The sequence below is a fragment of the Antennarius striatus genome, chromosome 6 (assembly GCF_040054535.1).
Source record: "Antennarius striatus isolate MH-2024 chromosome 6, ASM4005453v1, whole genome shotgun sequence".
Classification (NCBI taxonomy): Eukaryota; Metazoa; Chordata; class Actinopteri; order Lophiiformes; family Antennariidae; genus Antennarius; species Antennarius striatus.
Genome location: NC_090781.1, coordinates 11,808,862 through 11,824,039, shown reverse-complemented (window position 1 = coordinate 11,824,039; position 15,178 = coordinate 11,808,862). Strand labels below are relative to the sequence as shown.

At 42.3% G+C, this 15,178-nt stretch overlaps 1 protein-coding gene across 1 annotated transcript in view; it reads left to right on the top strand.

Moving 5' to 3' along the window:
* The window catches only part of traf4a (tnf receptor-associated factor 4a), a 31,006-nt gene extending 16,684 nt beyond the window's left edge, over nt 1-14,322 (top strand). Inside the window, exons 2-7 of the mRNA XM_068318130.1 lie at nt 4,925-4,976; nt 7,521-7,625; nt 7,847-8,008; nt 8,996-9,157; nt 9,588-9,743; nt 11,669-14,322. Coding sequence (XP_068174231.1) covers nt 4,925-4,976; nt 7,521-7,625; nt 7,847-8,008; nt 8,996-9,157; nt 9,588-9,743; nt 11,669-12,301 — 1,270 coding nt within the window. The 3' untranslated portion in view covers nt 12,302-14,322. The remainder of the gene's footprint in view (nt 1-4,924; nt 4,977-7,520; nt 7,626-7,846; nt 8,009-8,995; nt 9,158-9,587; nt 9,744-11,668) is intronic.
* Nucleotides 14,323-15,178: the final 856 nt, after the last annotated feature.

Sequence of the window (15,178 nt, the reverse complement as noted above, 5' to 3'; positions counted from 1 at the left end):
TGCTAACTTAAGCCAGTATTAGACATTAAGGTACGGTCAGTTTATTTTGTCCTTATTAAAGCCGTCAGAGCATCATTTCGTGTGGCTGCACCACACAGAAGGCCTGTGACGGAGCACTCTGTCCACCTGTGGGCTGTCATCACACTCCTGTGAAAGTCGAAGCTGCTCCTCCCTTTTCAGATGAACAAAAGGACTGCAGAGAGCTGGGCTCAACGCCAAACCAGCCATGGGTGAAGGGAGCCCTGCTCACACAGTATCAGGTTCCACAGGTGGAAGACGCCCAGCCTCAGCCACTTCACCTCATTTAGAGACCATTTAGAACTGTGGCTGCTCATAAAGACCTTTAATACTGCTAGTAGGATGAGGAGGATTGGCGTCGCAACCTGTTGGAGAGGTTGTTACATATAATACCCCAAAAATGGTTTTATTCTGGAGTGAATACACACAATTGTTCCAGAGTTCTGGTGCAACAGACAGTGTCACTCGTAGCTGCTCAAAATCAGTTTCTCAATTTTCTTTTGTGGAAGAAATTGAAACTAAACAATGATTATAATGAGACAACTGGAAAAACATACAAATCAATTAAATTCATGTGTGAAGTTTCTGTAACAGAAAAGCTTAAACTGTCCAAAGGCATGTAATACAGAACTGCACAATAGTGTGAAGTATCTATATCTATGTGAAACATCAATTGTGAATGTGTGGAAAAAGATCGAGAGGTCTGAAGGCTGTTTTTCCACACTTCAAGTGGCATTAAAGTTGATTTCATTAGCTTTGGCTCCTCATCTTATATCATGTATTAAACAATTGAGCTACAGCACTGAATCCCTCTATTATCTATAATTAAATTTCCAACTGACTGTCTTTAAAATGTATATTGTAAATACCAACACCAAAGTCAGTGGGCTATTAGCTTAGTTTAGTATAAATAGTGAGAGTAGGGAAACATTTGGCCTGAATCTGTCCCAGGATAAAATTTGCGACGCTTAAATTCAGAAATCACGATAGATTATTGTTTGGTTTCTGAGACATAGCCTAAATTTCTTTTCAAATAAACATTTTTCAGATGTTTTTTTGTCCAAACAATGATCCAAAACCCAAAAATACTCAGGTCAGCTGAAGACAGTCAGCTTTCTGAAATGTAAAGAGAACTCCTGGAATATTTGACAGAATGATGCCACTTGGAAGAAGATCAGTTACTCACTATTGTGTCTCTTTAGTATCTGTGGTCATCATGATTGACAATGGGAGTCTCTGTTGAAAGACGTCATGACTTCTCATGCACAAACTCAGAACCAGATGGATTTGGGAGATTATAGCAACTCTGTCTGAGAGTCGCCCCCCCCCCCCCTCACCTCTTTAGAGGAGAAGTTTTGTTTCAGCTACATCAAGGGCAATGGCACAATTTAAAGTTTTGTTTGTGTATATAAAATCTAATCTTGAAACGACAAAAGGGTTTAGTGCAAGGATGAACATAAAAGCTGGCAGCATGAGACTGGTTCAAACAAAGCTCCCCATCCCATCTGAGTCTGTTTTAAGGGTTAACGTGCCACAGACTGTGTTCATTCGTTTGTTTAGTGTGTCTCAAACAATCCTTCCTGCCACAATTGCAAACACTGAGGGGGGTGGGGGGTGGGGGGTTGTGGTGGAGTCTGTCTGTTAATACAGAGCAGGTTTCAGGGTTAGCCTCTGGTCTCCGTCGCCGACCTGTCACCTCTGTGCGGCCTGCAGGCCGGTCACCGCGGCTTAAAAAAACATCCGTCCTCTCCGTTCAGATTAAACCTGAGGGATTTGCACATCTCACCGTCTGCTTGTCAGGAGCCGTGTGCAGAATGACAAAGAACGTTGTGAGGGCTGTCCTGGTGTCAGCGGCGTGAAGGAGCGGCGCTTTAATCTGTGCCTGGAAAGAAGATTTCAGGCTGGTTGAAGAGAGCGGTCCGTAAAGGGAGACGGTCCGATGGTGGGGGACGAGTTTGACAAGTGTGCACGCAGAGGGAGGCGAGTGTGTTTCAGTCGAGGTAACAGTGTGAGAGGTTTGGGGATTTGATTTAAACACGAGCGTGAGCGTCTCTCCAGCTGAACAGCTGCAGAGCCTCCAGAACGAGCCGACAGAAGGAGGTGATGAAAGTTTGATGAAGTCATTAATACATACCATTTAGTCTTAAGCTGATTCCACTGTAACTTTTCTACGCAAATCTAAAACACATGTTTATCAGCCCCTCACCTTTATGGCAATTCAGTGTTACACAAGTGTTTGTGTTACACTCATTGTACATTACATTCGTTATGAGTTCCAACTTGCAGAGTTGCACAAAAAGGAGTTTTTCCTTTGGGCTCGCCTTGACAGTTATGTTTATCTTTAGAGACCTAGACTGCAACGGATGATTAACGTCTTGCTGATTAACATCTCCTTTATTGTTATGATTTATCTATGGCCTAAGGCAGGATTGTCAGAAATGTGTGTGTCTTTCCAACTACCAAAACAGCTCAACAACAGTTTTGATCTCATTAAAAGCCTGAATGTTCACATTTTGGATCCTTAGACTAATAGTAATATTGTTATTTTTGACCAGTTTTTTTAATGAAGGTGAAGTTGAGCTGCGTTCCACATGGGCTCCACCTTCAAGTGCTAATGCGCCGTCACTAAGCGCTGTCCAGTGAGAGTCGAGTCGAACCCATGACTGCGTGGTCGCTGGAGCTTCTCTGCGACCAGGAGAGGAATCATCCTGACAGTCTGTGTCCACACTCTGTTCTCCTGTCTGCCTCTCTGCGTGTCAGATACAGCCCCCCACCCCCCACCCCCCCGAACTGGAAGGGGGCCTCTGGCTGTCCCCTGTATGGAGCTGAGGGCCTGTCGCTTCGCATCTCCTCTCACAGCCTGGTTTGAGGACAGGCATTGCTCTCTTTACTTGTAGTATGGGATGAGTCCTGTGTGGAGGGGACGACTTCTGTAAATGACTTCACACACACGAGATGCCGAGCGGCTCCTTGTAGCCTCTAATCGATTGACCCTGTTTTACTGCCCGTTGTGGCTTTTTAATAGATCTCCATCTCCCCGCTGACACAGTGACCCTAATGGAAGAGAATTATTGCTGTCTTGTCATGCATTAACCTCCCTCCTCTATCCCCCTTTCATCAACCCTCCCTCCCTCCCAGGCCTAACTTCTACTCCCATCCCCCCCTTCGGCACACACTCCCTGGTTTCACAGCAGCTGGGTAGATGGGGCAAAGTGCACATGGTCTCCCATCCTGTCACATGTTCCTCTGGGCGCCACAGTCAGGTGACACCGTAGCCAACCAAATGAATGCAATAAGCAGCAAACTCTTAACGTTCACACACTGATGTCCTTTAATTAGTTTAAGCATGATTTAGACATGGCCAGGGGGGCAGGAGGGGGCTCATTGTATGGGAGGTCACATCAAGCCCCAGGGCATGTGACTCCTGAACAAAACACATTTTTGTGCGACCTCATTGCCTTTAGATTCCCTATACCCAGTTTTCGTAATGAAACATCATAGAACATAGCGCTGCAGGAAGAGATCATTTTCATTATCAAACTGCAGATAATTTTATTGATTATGCAAAAAAAAACAACTGCTGCACACACATCTGAAAAGCTGCAGTAAATCAATGCTGCATAAACAAATAATTAATAGTCAAAGTCGTCGTCCTGGAAATGAAAACTTTCGTCTGATCCAGAAACATCAGGCCGGCTTGAGACTCAGATAGAGACGTCTAAACGGATCAGCTGCTGACTGCCTATTTTTAATAACCTTTGTGCTTCTGGACAGGTTTACTGTGCAGCTGCAAGTGTACTCTGTGGCAGCCGTTACTGCTTCCATTATTTACATGTGTGAATATTTCATGATAATATCAGGGTTGGGATGTTGTGAGAGGGTCTGCTTAATGAGCTGTGTTACCCGCTCATCTGGCCATAAAACAGGCCAGCGAGGGCTCCTCTGTGGCGCCACCAAAACTATGTGGGTGCATGTAGTAAAAAGACTTCAAGTCTTATTTTGGGTTAAACTAAAAGGGGGAGGAAATAAACAAAAAGAACTCTTCTTATTTGTGTCCTAGTAAACCCGCAAATAGTCTTTTATTTCCTGAGAAGCACTCTCTTCAGCAAAATGGCAACATTTGCAGCAGTTTATTCTCAGCAATTCAGAAGTCTGTTTAAAGTAGAACACTGTTAAACTGTGAAAGAAACTGTAAAAGTGGCTGGGATCATCAGTCATCACTTTATGTATCACAGATAAACCAATCAGGCTCCATTTTTTCATACTCTCCTCTGTAGTAAATAAAAATCTGTGTCCATAAATCCTCAAAGCGGTACAAAATGATAGAGCCAAAGTCGTTAAAGCCGGTGTTTCAAATCCGTGATTCATTGTGCAGTTTGCATAAGTGTGTGTGTGTGTGTGTGTGTGTGTGTGTGTGTGTGTGTGTGTGTGTGTGTGTGTGTGTCTGTGTGCTGTGGAGAGTGATGAGAGATTGAAGAGATGAAATAAAACATAAGTATAGGTTTTGTCGCGTAGCTCCTACCGACTGTCAAAAGAATGCTCTTGTAGCTCGGGTATTCTCAGTCAGGGTCAGACTTAAACTCAAATTATACTTTGCACATCTGCTGGTGAACATGTGATGGAAATCATCCCATAGGGTAAATGAAAATTCTGTCCTGACGTCCATGTTCCTCCAGTTTTTGATGGCTGCCTGTCACTGATGCTGAGTAATGTGCTTGTGCATGTCTGGAATGTGTTGTGCCAGTGACTTTTAGAAAATATGATGTGTGTTCCAGGCTGTCCCAGAATGCATCATTCTGGCCTCGCCTTGATTGTCAGTATGGATTGCAAAACTGTTTTTTGTCTGCAAGCGTCTTAGATTTTGATCCTAATAATAACAACAAAACTTTTGTGTTGCTTCTTGCAGTGAGGGAGTCTTCAAGTGTCCAGAGGATCAGCTTCCACTGGACTATGCCAAGGTATGAATCACACATCATACATCACTCATCAAACATTCTGATCATTGTATGTCACTCATGTACAACCCTTTCCTCAAAGGTCATAACAGTTAACATTAGAAAAAAATATTGAAGCTAGTTTCATGGTTGAGTAAATATCTGAGCACACACCAAATGTCAAGGCAATCATCCAACAGGCTGAGATGTTAAAACCACCAAGCGTTAGACCTGTAATGGCAGCAGAAGAAGTTAAAGAATCATGCAGGACTCATCCTCTGGAGAACACGCATGTCTTCAAAATACTGATATTAGATCATCTTGGAAGTGTACAGAGTAGAATTGGTCAGACCAACAACATGATGTGGCCTCTTTACATCCTCTAATTTAGTGATAAAATAATTAGAATACCAAAGGACAAACAACACAAATGTAATGATGAATCTAATTTTGTTCAATTGCAATCCAAAAAATATAAATTTCTATGTTTGAAGAGAAAATAAATTGATGGTGATGTTTTCATTAAAATTCTGCAATAAAAAATGAATTTCTATGTAAGTTTTTGGAAGCTTATTTATCCTGGACGCACAGTTCTGTAAACCAGAGTCAGAATTTTTCGAAAATTAAGGGAAAGCAGACTGTTCAATTAAACCACTATACATTCCTAACTAACTCCCACTGTCCATAGAAAGATCACTGTGTAAATTTCAAATGAGCTCTATTTAAAGACGGTTAATCAGATTGTACCCTATTTTTTGAGGGGGGGGGGTAGTGCCTGTCTTTATTCAGAGAGGAGACCTCCTTCACACAGGACGTCTCTCTATTGAACACTGAAAGGGGTGCAACACAAAGATAGGGGCTCTCGTGTGATCTACATATGAGAGACCCATCAATAGAGAGTAAAGGACTGTCCCTGTTTCTGAGCAGCTTTTGGCATCAATTAAAGATCGACTGCTGTAATTTTTCCATTCGGCTGTGTAGCGTTAGCCTGAATCAGTCCTGGAACCATTAACCCAGAGCTCCAGCGGAGCACCAGTGCAGGTGTATTTGCTGTGCAAAGAGTGATGAAGGCGCCTGTAATAGCATGGACCCCCATAGGAAGGGGGTGCTCATGTCCCACCTGTCAGATTTGGTGATTTATCCTCGCGGGCTCCCAGTCGCCTGCAGAGGACCTCACCCTGGTGGTCTGCTGTCAGGGTTGTGGTAACGCTGGCGGGAGCAGACTGTCCTTCAACGACGTGCACAAACATGACAGAACAAAAGCGTTGCAGTTGTTAAAGCGTCGTGCTTCGCCGGTCGCAGTAGGATTAACAATGGCTAAAGCAGACAGCGTAAACCCCCAAGTTGGAGCTCCAAAGAGCTTAACCCCCCGATCTGTCCGAGACCAACTTATTAAAAGGTCATCATTGCCATCTCCCTGCAGATTCCATGACTGAAACAATGAGAGTGTGTTCCGTTTTGCCCCAATTTCCCCCTTATTTGCTTCCCCTGAAAGAATGTGATTATTGCGACCAAAAAAGTTTTCACTTTTTCAGCGGTGTCATTTCTATGGAGCGCATTTATCCAATTAAAACTTATTTAATCTAATCACATTGAGGGAGGCAAGGGGAAGTGTTTTATTATAAATGATTTTCCAAATGCCTCCCTTGGTTCCAAGCACAGTTGGACTGTTGTTGAGCTTTTGTTTGTTTATAGGGCTGTTGTGTCACTTTGAGAAAGTGGCTTTTCTTGTTTGCCCGGTGCTGCGCTCCTACAACAGCGTGAGGGATTGAGATGCAGAGCAGGGCTGTAAATCTCACGACTGCGTGCTCTAGAGGAGGATTTGGGTTGTTTGCCAGGAAACTAACTCGTCCCCATCATCCAATGATCCAGCAAAGATGGAACGTTTCCTTCGCTCTCCCATTAACTTCAATATAACTCATTACCAACATCCCTCATTTAGCTCAAGCGTCTTGTTTGATTTGTTGCGGTGCACTGGCATCGCGCCTGGAGTTTACACCGCCTCACGCCCTCAGTTAGCTGTGATAGGCTCCAGGTCCCCGCGACCCGCAACAGCGGAGATAGCAGTAGACAATGAACGAATGAATGAATGAATGTCTTGTTTCATACGAGAGTAGAAATCAGCAGGTTTGTGTCGTTGTAGAAATTATTTTGGATTTGCACAACAGAAATATCCAAAAAAGAAAGCTACTTTTGCCTAGCTTAGCATAAAGAGCGGAAGGAGAAGGGGAGAGCTCACCTGGTTCAGTTGAAATCCAAATATTGTAGTTTCAGCAGACACTAATAATATAATAATTTAAAAAAGTTATTGATAAGACAATTATTATTTGTGACATAAGACTCATGATTGATCTAATACCTCTGAAGGCTGTTCTCTTAAAACAATGCATCTCCATAACTTTTTTTCAACACATTCACTTTTAACATAAAATAAAACTTAAATCCTCCTGAAAAAAATAAAGAAAAACACTCATGTTATAGACGCCTATGATATAAGGAAACGCTGTTAGTTCTACATCACTATCGGTCGCCTCCTCTGACGCCATCTGGCCTCCTTTCCCTCTTCAGATCTACCCGGATCCAGAACTGGAGCAGCAGATCCTGGCGCTGCCCATCCGCTGCATCCACAGCGAGGAGGGCTGCCGCTGGACCGGACAGATGAAGCAGCTGCAGGTGAAAAGCGTGGATCCCTTCCCCTGATCTGTTTCACACCCGTCCTGTTTTGTGTTCCACTGCTGCCTCATCAGAAACTGGCTAGCATGTCACCTGTTGCTGCCCTCACTCATTCTCGTCTCTCCTTTCCTGGCACTGCCCTGGCTGAATGCCCAACATGTGGTCGGGCGTGTTTGTCTAATGACTCCTGTCTAATACCTCTGTCATTGTGTTTCCCTCAGGGCCACTTCTCCACCTGCGCCTTCAACGTGATACCGTGCCCCAATCGCTGCTCCGTCAAGCTGACGCGCCGAGACTTGCCCGACCACCTGCAGCACGACTGCCCCAAGCGCAAGGTCAAGTGCGAGTTTTGTGGCAGCGAGTTCACGGGTGAAGCCTACGAGGTAAACAACATCTCCAAATGTGATTTTGTTCTCCACCACAGACAGCTCGATGTAAACAAGGCATAATTTCCATCGGAATATAAAAGACGTCTTTGTGAGAAGCAGCAGGAGAGAGTAATGCACACGTGTCGCTGCCTTCAGAGAGTGCTGGGCTGTTTTGAAATAACATGTGTGTTGGCGGATGGAAAATGAGCTCTGACTGGGCCTTTCATAATGAATGTGTTTTCCTAAGCGAGTGGCTGAAGGACCTCAGCGCCTCCTCACTAACACCTCTGTCAGCTCCACCGTGCTGCTCCCTCCCCTGTTTGCTCTGGCCCACATGGCCTCCTGTTTGCACACAGCTACCTGAGCATTCATCCACCTTTAACTCTTACACTGGTAGTACAGTTTAGTTAACAAACGATTCAAAACCATCGACAATTCCTGCAACCTAATAATTAGTTTATGATTAAAGATGTTGATAGATGTGGAATGTGTATTTAGTCTGATTAGTATAATTTTATGTAGAATGCAAGTGGTTGCCAAAATCAGTCATTTTAATAAGTGGAAAAGTAATGACTATTTCTTTATTAAAGGGGTTATGTAATATTTGACATTTGGGCTTATATAGCATTGTCTTTATTTTTATATTAATTTTTGAAAATGCAATAAAAATAAGAAAAAAAGTCATGAATCTCTTCAAACATAAGAACTGCAGCAGTTTGTTTTATTATACATTAAGCACTGGTGACATTAAACATCTGTATTGAGATGAAGATCGTTTCCTAAAATACATAACAGTACTTTTTTAAACGTGTTTCCTGCCTTACTGTTTACCTCATATGTGTGTCGACCTACAGGTTCAAGATTTATATATTTTGTTCATTTGAGTTATGAAGACTGTAGGATATAAACCCCATTTCATTAAACAGGAACTACTTCTCTATCAGCAGTATATTCAAGTGAACTTTGTCCAAATTGTAAACATGTGTTTCCTTTCTCTCCCAGAACCACCAGGGTGTGTGTCCACAGGAGAGCGTCTACTGTGAGAACAAGTGTGGGGCGAGGATGATGCGTCGCCTGCTGTCCCAGCATGGCATGGCCGAGTGCCCCAAACGCACACAACCCTGCAAGTACTGCGGAAAGGAGTTCGTCTTCGATACCATCCAGGTCGGTTTACATTCATCCTTGGAATGTTTTGTTTCTTTCCAAATGCTTGACGTCTATCTAAGTTGTTCAACAATTTCCTCATATTTGGCAATATTGAGCTGGCAAAATGTAGTTTTCTATTGAACTGTGACTCTTGCCACTATCGTACCCATAAACCAATCTGAATGTGGCTCACTGGAGGATTCCATCCTGCCACTTATGGTCTATTGAGATATAACTTTTCTTTTACTTATATTTTTACACTGAATATTTATTGGATTGATCAAAGAAAACAAACAAGTACATCCTTGAACTAAGACAAACTAGGATAAATCTGTTGATGTTTGTTTATTTGCAGCCATTTAATTTTGACCCCAGGAGTATAGAATAAATTTTTATTACTCACACTATGGCAGCGATGATTTAACACTCTCACTGACTGTTGCTGCAGAACCACCAGTACCACTGCCCTCGGTTTCCTGTCCAGTGCCCAAACCAGTGTGGCACACCCAACATCGCCCGGGAGGATCTGGCTAACCATGTGAAAGACAACTGTGGCAGTGCACTCGTTCTGTGCCCATTCAAAGACGCCGGCTGCAAACACAGGGTAGGCTTTACCTGCATCATCTAAAGTGATCTTGAAATTTGTTGCTAAGATACAAAAATAAACACAATATTTAAGGAGATGATCGTTAAATTGAAGGAAATGTGTCAGCAAGACGAGGTTGTTTAGTCGGGAAATGAGTAGGAAAACATAAATAAGGAAATAATTTTAAAAACAAGATTAATCTCATTTTTCCAGGTTGAAGATTTTCTAATTCTGTCCATTACAGAACAATCTGCAGTGCCTCTGCTTGTTTTTCTTTTGTATCTATCTATCTATCTATCTATCTATCTATCTATCTATCTATCTATCTATCTATCTATCTATCTATCTATCTATCTATCTATCTATCTATCTATCTATCTATCTATCTATCTATCTATCTATCCTCCCTGTGTCTTGCAAAGTAATGATTTACAGTCATACGGCGCTGCCTGTAAGGTCTCTTTTAATGAGAGCGACACTTCTATATTTTCAGCACACTGTCTATTTTTAAAACTGCCATCATTTTGAGAATGTGTGGACACACTGGTGGAGGAGTAGCGGATGAGCCTCATTCTCCTCCTCCTCTCTGCTAAAACTCACAAAGCATCTGTACAGCTTGATGTACAACACCAAGCAAAAACATACCACACACAAAGCCTTGAATGTGATCATTATATTCAGACTTTACTGAGTTCTGTGTAAAGAAGCTTATGAATATTGAAACTGCTGTTCTCAGGTGTTATTTTTATCTCTTACAGTATTTCTGACTGACACTGTGATCACCTTAATACTAGCTGTGGCACTCTGTTTATTGGGACCACGAAAGTGTGTTTTAAATTCCTCAGGGCTTTTGATTACATATGGACATCGAGGTTTTTTTTAAATGTCACAAAGAAAACATACCAAATGCTGCAATTCCATTTTATATTGTGTTTTACAATATGTAAAACTTAAATATGGGAAACATTTTTTGTTTGCCAGGTTTCTTTTCACCTAGACTCCTAGCCATCTTTCAGACGATCTGTTACTGATGAAGTTTTATTTTATAAATCTCTAAGGGGTCATTCAGGAGTTATAGCAAGAAGATGAAGTAAAATAGATTGTAGATGGTATTTACAACCATATGGATGTATTACATTAAATAAGAAGGCAGTCAGAGACGGCAACATCCCGCGACTTACCCTGACCTACTTCCAGGGTAGGTCTTTGACCATAGATCAAAGATAGTGCATAGGTAGATCAAAGCAGTAGCATTGATCTATGGTCTTACACTGACACTGGCCTTCTCGTATTTCTATCCCTGAATGTACAAAAGTCGTAACTGACCTTGACATGATTTTTTTAAGGTCAAGGTCATCATCTCATTTTCATCCCCTTTGCTGCCCGAGTAACATGCTTTATGCTTCATCTTTCTATCTACAATGGTTGAGAAGATATTTGGTGGACTAACTAACGGACGAACGGACGAACACACGAACACTGATAATTACAATAAATCACTGCTTTGAAGAGGGATGTAAAAAACACTTGTGTCAAGGCTCACAGGGGGGTGCTGAGTAAACTAATACCTTCTGACACAAAGGTGGCGTGTGAAGGAAGAATGAGTCCGAATTAATTTAGGTTTAACATATGACATATTTAGTTGTCAGGTAAACATACGCATTTTGACATGAGAAAAATATATATATATATTATGTAATGCCTGAGCAGTGGATATGTGCAATTTCCTCCGGGAATAATAAAGTATCTATCTATCTATCTAGGGTAAAAAACAATTTCACACATACAGTAAAAACCATCTCGAATCACTGGATGTGTGATGCTTTGTGAGTTCTAATGGTTACAGATGGCAGTTTATCTTTATGTGTGAAAAATCTGATGTTCCAGCAGTTTATGCTTAATCTCTTCTTTGTTAATTTGTTAATCTGCTGTTTCTCTTGCAGTGCCCCAAACTGGCGATCGGGCGTCACCTGGAAGACACGACTAAGTCTCACTTGACTATGATGTGTAACCTGGTGGGGCGCCAGCGGCAGGAGATCCTGGAGCTGCGGCGGGAGATGGAGGAGCTGTCTGTGAGTCATGATGGCATTCTCATCTGGAAGCTCAACGACTACTCACGTAAACTCCAGGAGGCCAAACTCCGAAGCAACCACGAGTTCTTCAGCCCACCCTTCTACACTCACCGCTATGGCTACAAGCTGCAGGTGTCGGCCTTCCTTAACGGTAACGGCAGCGGCGAAGGCTCCCACCTCTCCGTCTACATCCGTGTGTTACCCGGAGAGTACGACAGCCTGCTGGAGTGGCCCTTCTCCTACAAGGTGACTTTCTCCATCCTCGACCAGAGTGACCCATCGCTTTCCAAACCCCAGCACATCACCGAGACCTTCAATCCCGATCCCAACTGGAAGAACTTCCAGAAGCCCTGCAGCAGCCGGAACTCACTGGACGAGAGCACCCTGGGGTTCGGCTACCCAAAGTTCATCTCTCACGAGGAGATCAAGAAGAGGAACTACATCCGAGACAACTGCATCTTCGTCAAGGCTTCAATAGAAATTCCCCAGAAGATAATGGCTTGAGATCCCCATCGTTGTTTGTTTTTTATGAAGGAAAAAGAGACTCATGACTGGAATTGACTCTTAACCTTGAAAACGTACCCTTTAGATGCTTTCTGTCCTTACAGCCTCTCCACCACAGAGCTTGAGGCGAGTCTGTTTGGCTTAGTGAGCTGATTTGGAGGACCTAGATGTATCGCAGAGGAGAAAGTGTTTGGTCTGATGAACCATCACTCTCTGGTGTTTATTTTATTTTATTTTTTAATATGTTTTCTGAACTTTTCTCAAAATCTACAACAAAAAAGCCTTTGAAATCAAACAGTGCCTAGAGAGTTTATTTTAAGTTATATTTTGTTGTTATTTCCGCAGTAGAAATGCTAAAGATTATGGAAAGCATAAAGAAAGGGGTGAAGGGCTTCACAAAGCCTCCGCACATGGAGAGATCATTAGAAACTGGTATGACAGGTCCTGTTGAAGGCATCTGAAGTAGAAGGAGCTCAGCAGACTCAAGCTCAAGCCCAACGACCTTTTGTTTACACAGTCATACAGAAAACTCCCACTGATCCCTGAGCAAACACAGAACCCCCGGTAAGAGACACCTCATGAGGATTGTGTGTACACAACTGTCTAGTCAGTGTTTTCCAGTGAGGAATTGGCAGATTCGGCCTTTCATGTTTTAAGGAAGCATTTTGATGTGTATCGGTTGAATGAGCAGCGGTCATTTCAGCCGTGTCTGTTCTTTCCGTATGATGCTACCCAAAGCAACTAGTTACCTTAGCTCAGAACAAAGACTAGTAAAGAGGGAAACAGCAACGTTTTATTTAAAAACGAGTAAAAGTGACTTTTGGCTAAGCTAAGCAGCCAACGTTTACTGTTCATCTACTTTTGGATTTTTTTGAAAAACGTGCTAAAAACATTGATGATCTGTCTCTGGCGAACTGAGCCCATCACAGGAGCCGTCTGTGACTTTTATCAGTGATTCAACCTCGTCGTAAAAAGCATTGGTAGCTTGCAGATGTACCAAACACACCTCACAGTGACCCTGTGAGTCTATGAGTAGGGAGGAAAAAAAAGCACCTTTCCATGGTCTTCTGAAGAGCAGAGCAGACAAAGAGGCCAGCTGTTGGAGCTAACCTGCATTCAGTAGTGAAGAAAAAGCCATGTGGCCTTTTTATACAGTATGTCTTCGCATGAGGATTCTGGAGGTGAACGGGGCAACACGCATGCTTCATGTGTCGCCACCTGGACTACGTTTTTATACTGTAACCTGTATTCTTGAAATCTTCTCCCGTTGATGGCTAATTCTCTTTTTTGGACCGTTAGAAAATAAAATGTTTTAAATTGTTTTTTTTTCTAATACAGATAATGTGAACACTGTTGGTAATATAACCTATAAACACAAGGAACCCTTGGCTCTGAAGGGGAATTTTAAGGCCTGACCATGGAGGGTGTAGTTATCGATGAGGTGAATTTGTTGTCAACATGGTCAGCAGTGTTTTCACACAATGTGACGACGACGTGTGTTTGGAGCGTCTCAGCCCTTTAGGAAACACCTGTCCGCATCACAGCCTGGGCAAAGGGGTGGAGGGCTGATGGACCAGTACGCTTATGATGTATGTGAATACTAGTGTAAAAATGCAGAAGCACATTCTGTCTTTTTATTATTATACATGGAGAAGTTCATGTTTACTTGTCATAATACCAGCTGATATTTTCCAGTGATTTAAAGAAGTGGGAAGATAAAACTCTTTTGTAAGATTCTGTATTTTTAAAAATACTTGGCTGTTTTATACAAACACTATTCGTTGGCGAGTCGGGGTTGACTTTAGAAATTTTCAGACCCTTTCGTCTCTTGGACATTTGGATACTTTCTTTGTACTTGTGGTTTGAGCCTCACATATTCTGTCTGTATTATTTCCTCTTAAAAGTATTTATTTTAGGGAGCCATCATGTGCATTTTTACGGGTGGCACACATGTTTTAATATGTTGATTGATGAGTGCTTGTCAATTTTTCTTAATTGAAATAAAATACCATATATTATCAGTGTTTTCCTGAGTAGTATTTTGTACTGTATAGATTTTGGAAAAGCAAAAATGTCAGCAGATTGTTGATTTTCAGCTCTAACTAGGCTGGATCCCATCCCTTTCGTTTGAGGACTTTTAATCCCTGCATTCCATTCAGAAAAAAAAAAAATACTCCCATCGGCTTGCTGTTTTGCTATTATAGTGCTTCTTCATGAAAAAATTTGTGCTGCTGAAGTAGTTCATACAATTCTCTGATCTATTGCAAACTGCCCTTACCTCTCTTTACCACCAGCCATTGTGGCAGTTGAAGAGGACCTTAAACTTTGGGTATAATTTCACTTTTTAGTGTTGCATAGAGAAACATCTGGCGTGTGAAATAATGAGTAGGAAGGATTTCTGGCACTTACCTGGACTTAGGGAGCATAAACATTATTCCTTAGCGACAGTGCTAACCACCGCAAAGCACTGAATGTCTTTCTTTAAAATCTTCTCTACTAATTAATATTGAAAACTAGTTATACAAGTGTGTGCTTGTCGTGTGTGGTCTTCCTCTCAGATATATTAAGTACTTAAGTTTACTACAGAATCCAGTCAGTTGAATTTCTATCTCAACATCGAATGTGAAATGCACATTCGATCACAATGTTTTTGTCGTCTCTATGCCATTACTGTTCGAGATGTAGGGAGGTAAAATCCCAGAAGAAAGTGGGCAGACTCCAGCCCTACTTTGAAGCGATGCCAGGAGTTTGCATCAGCTTGCTGTTTGAGTGATGTTCAGTGCAGCAGGATTTAGGGAAGAGGAAAATGAGCTTTTAATGTGAAAGTTCCCCCAGGAGGACAGTCCTGTTTTTCACTTACTGTGAAATCACTGGGCC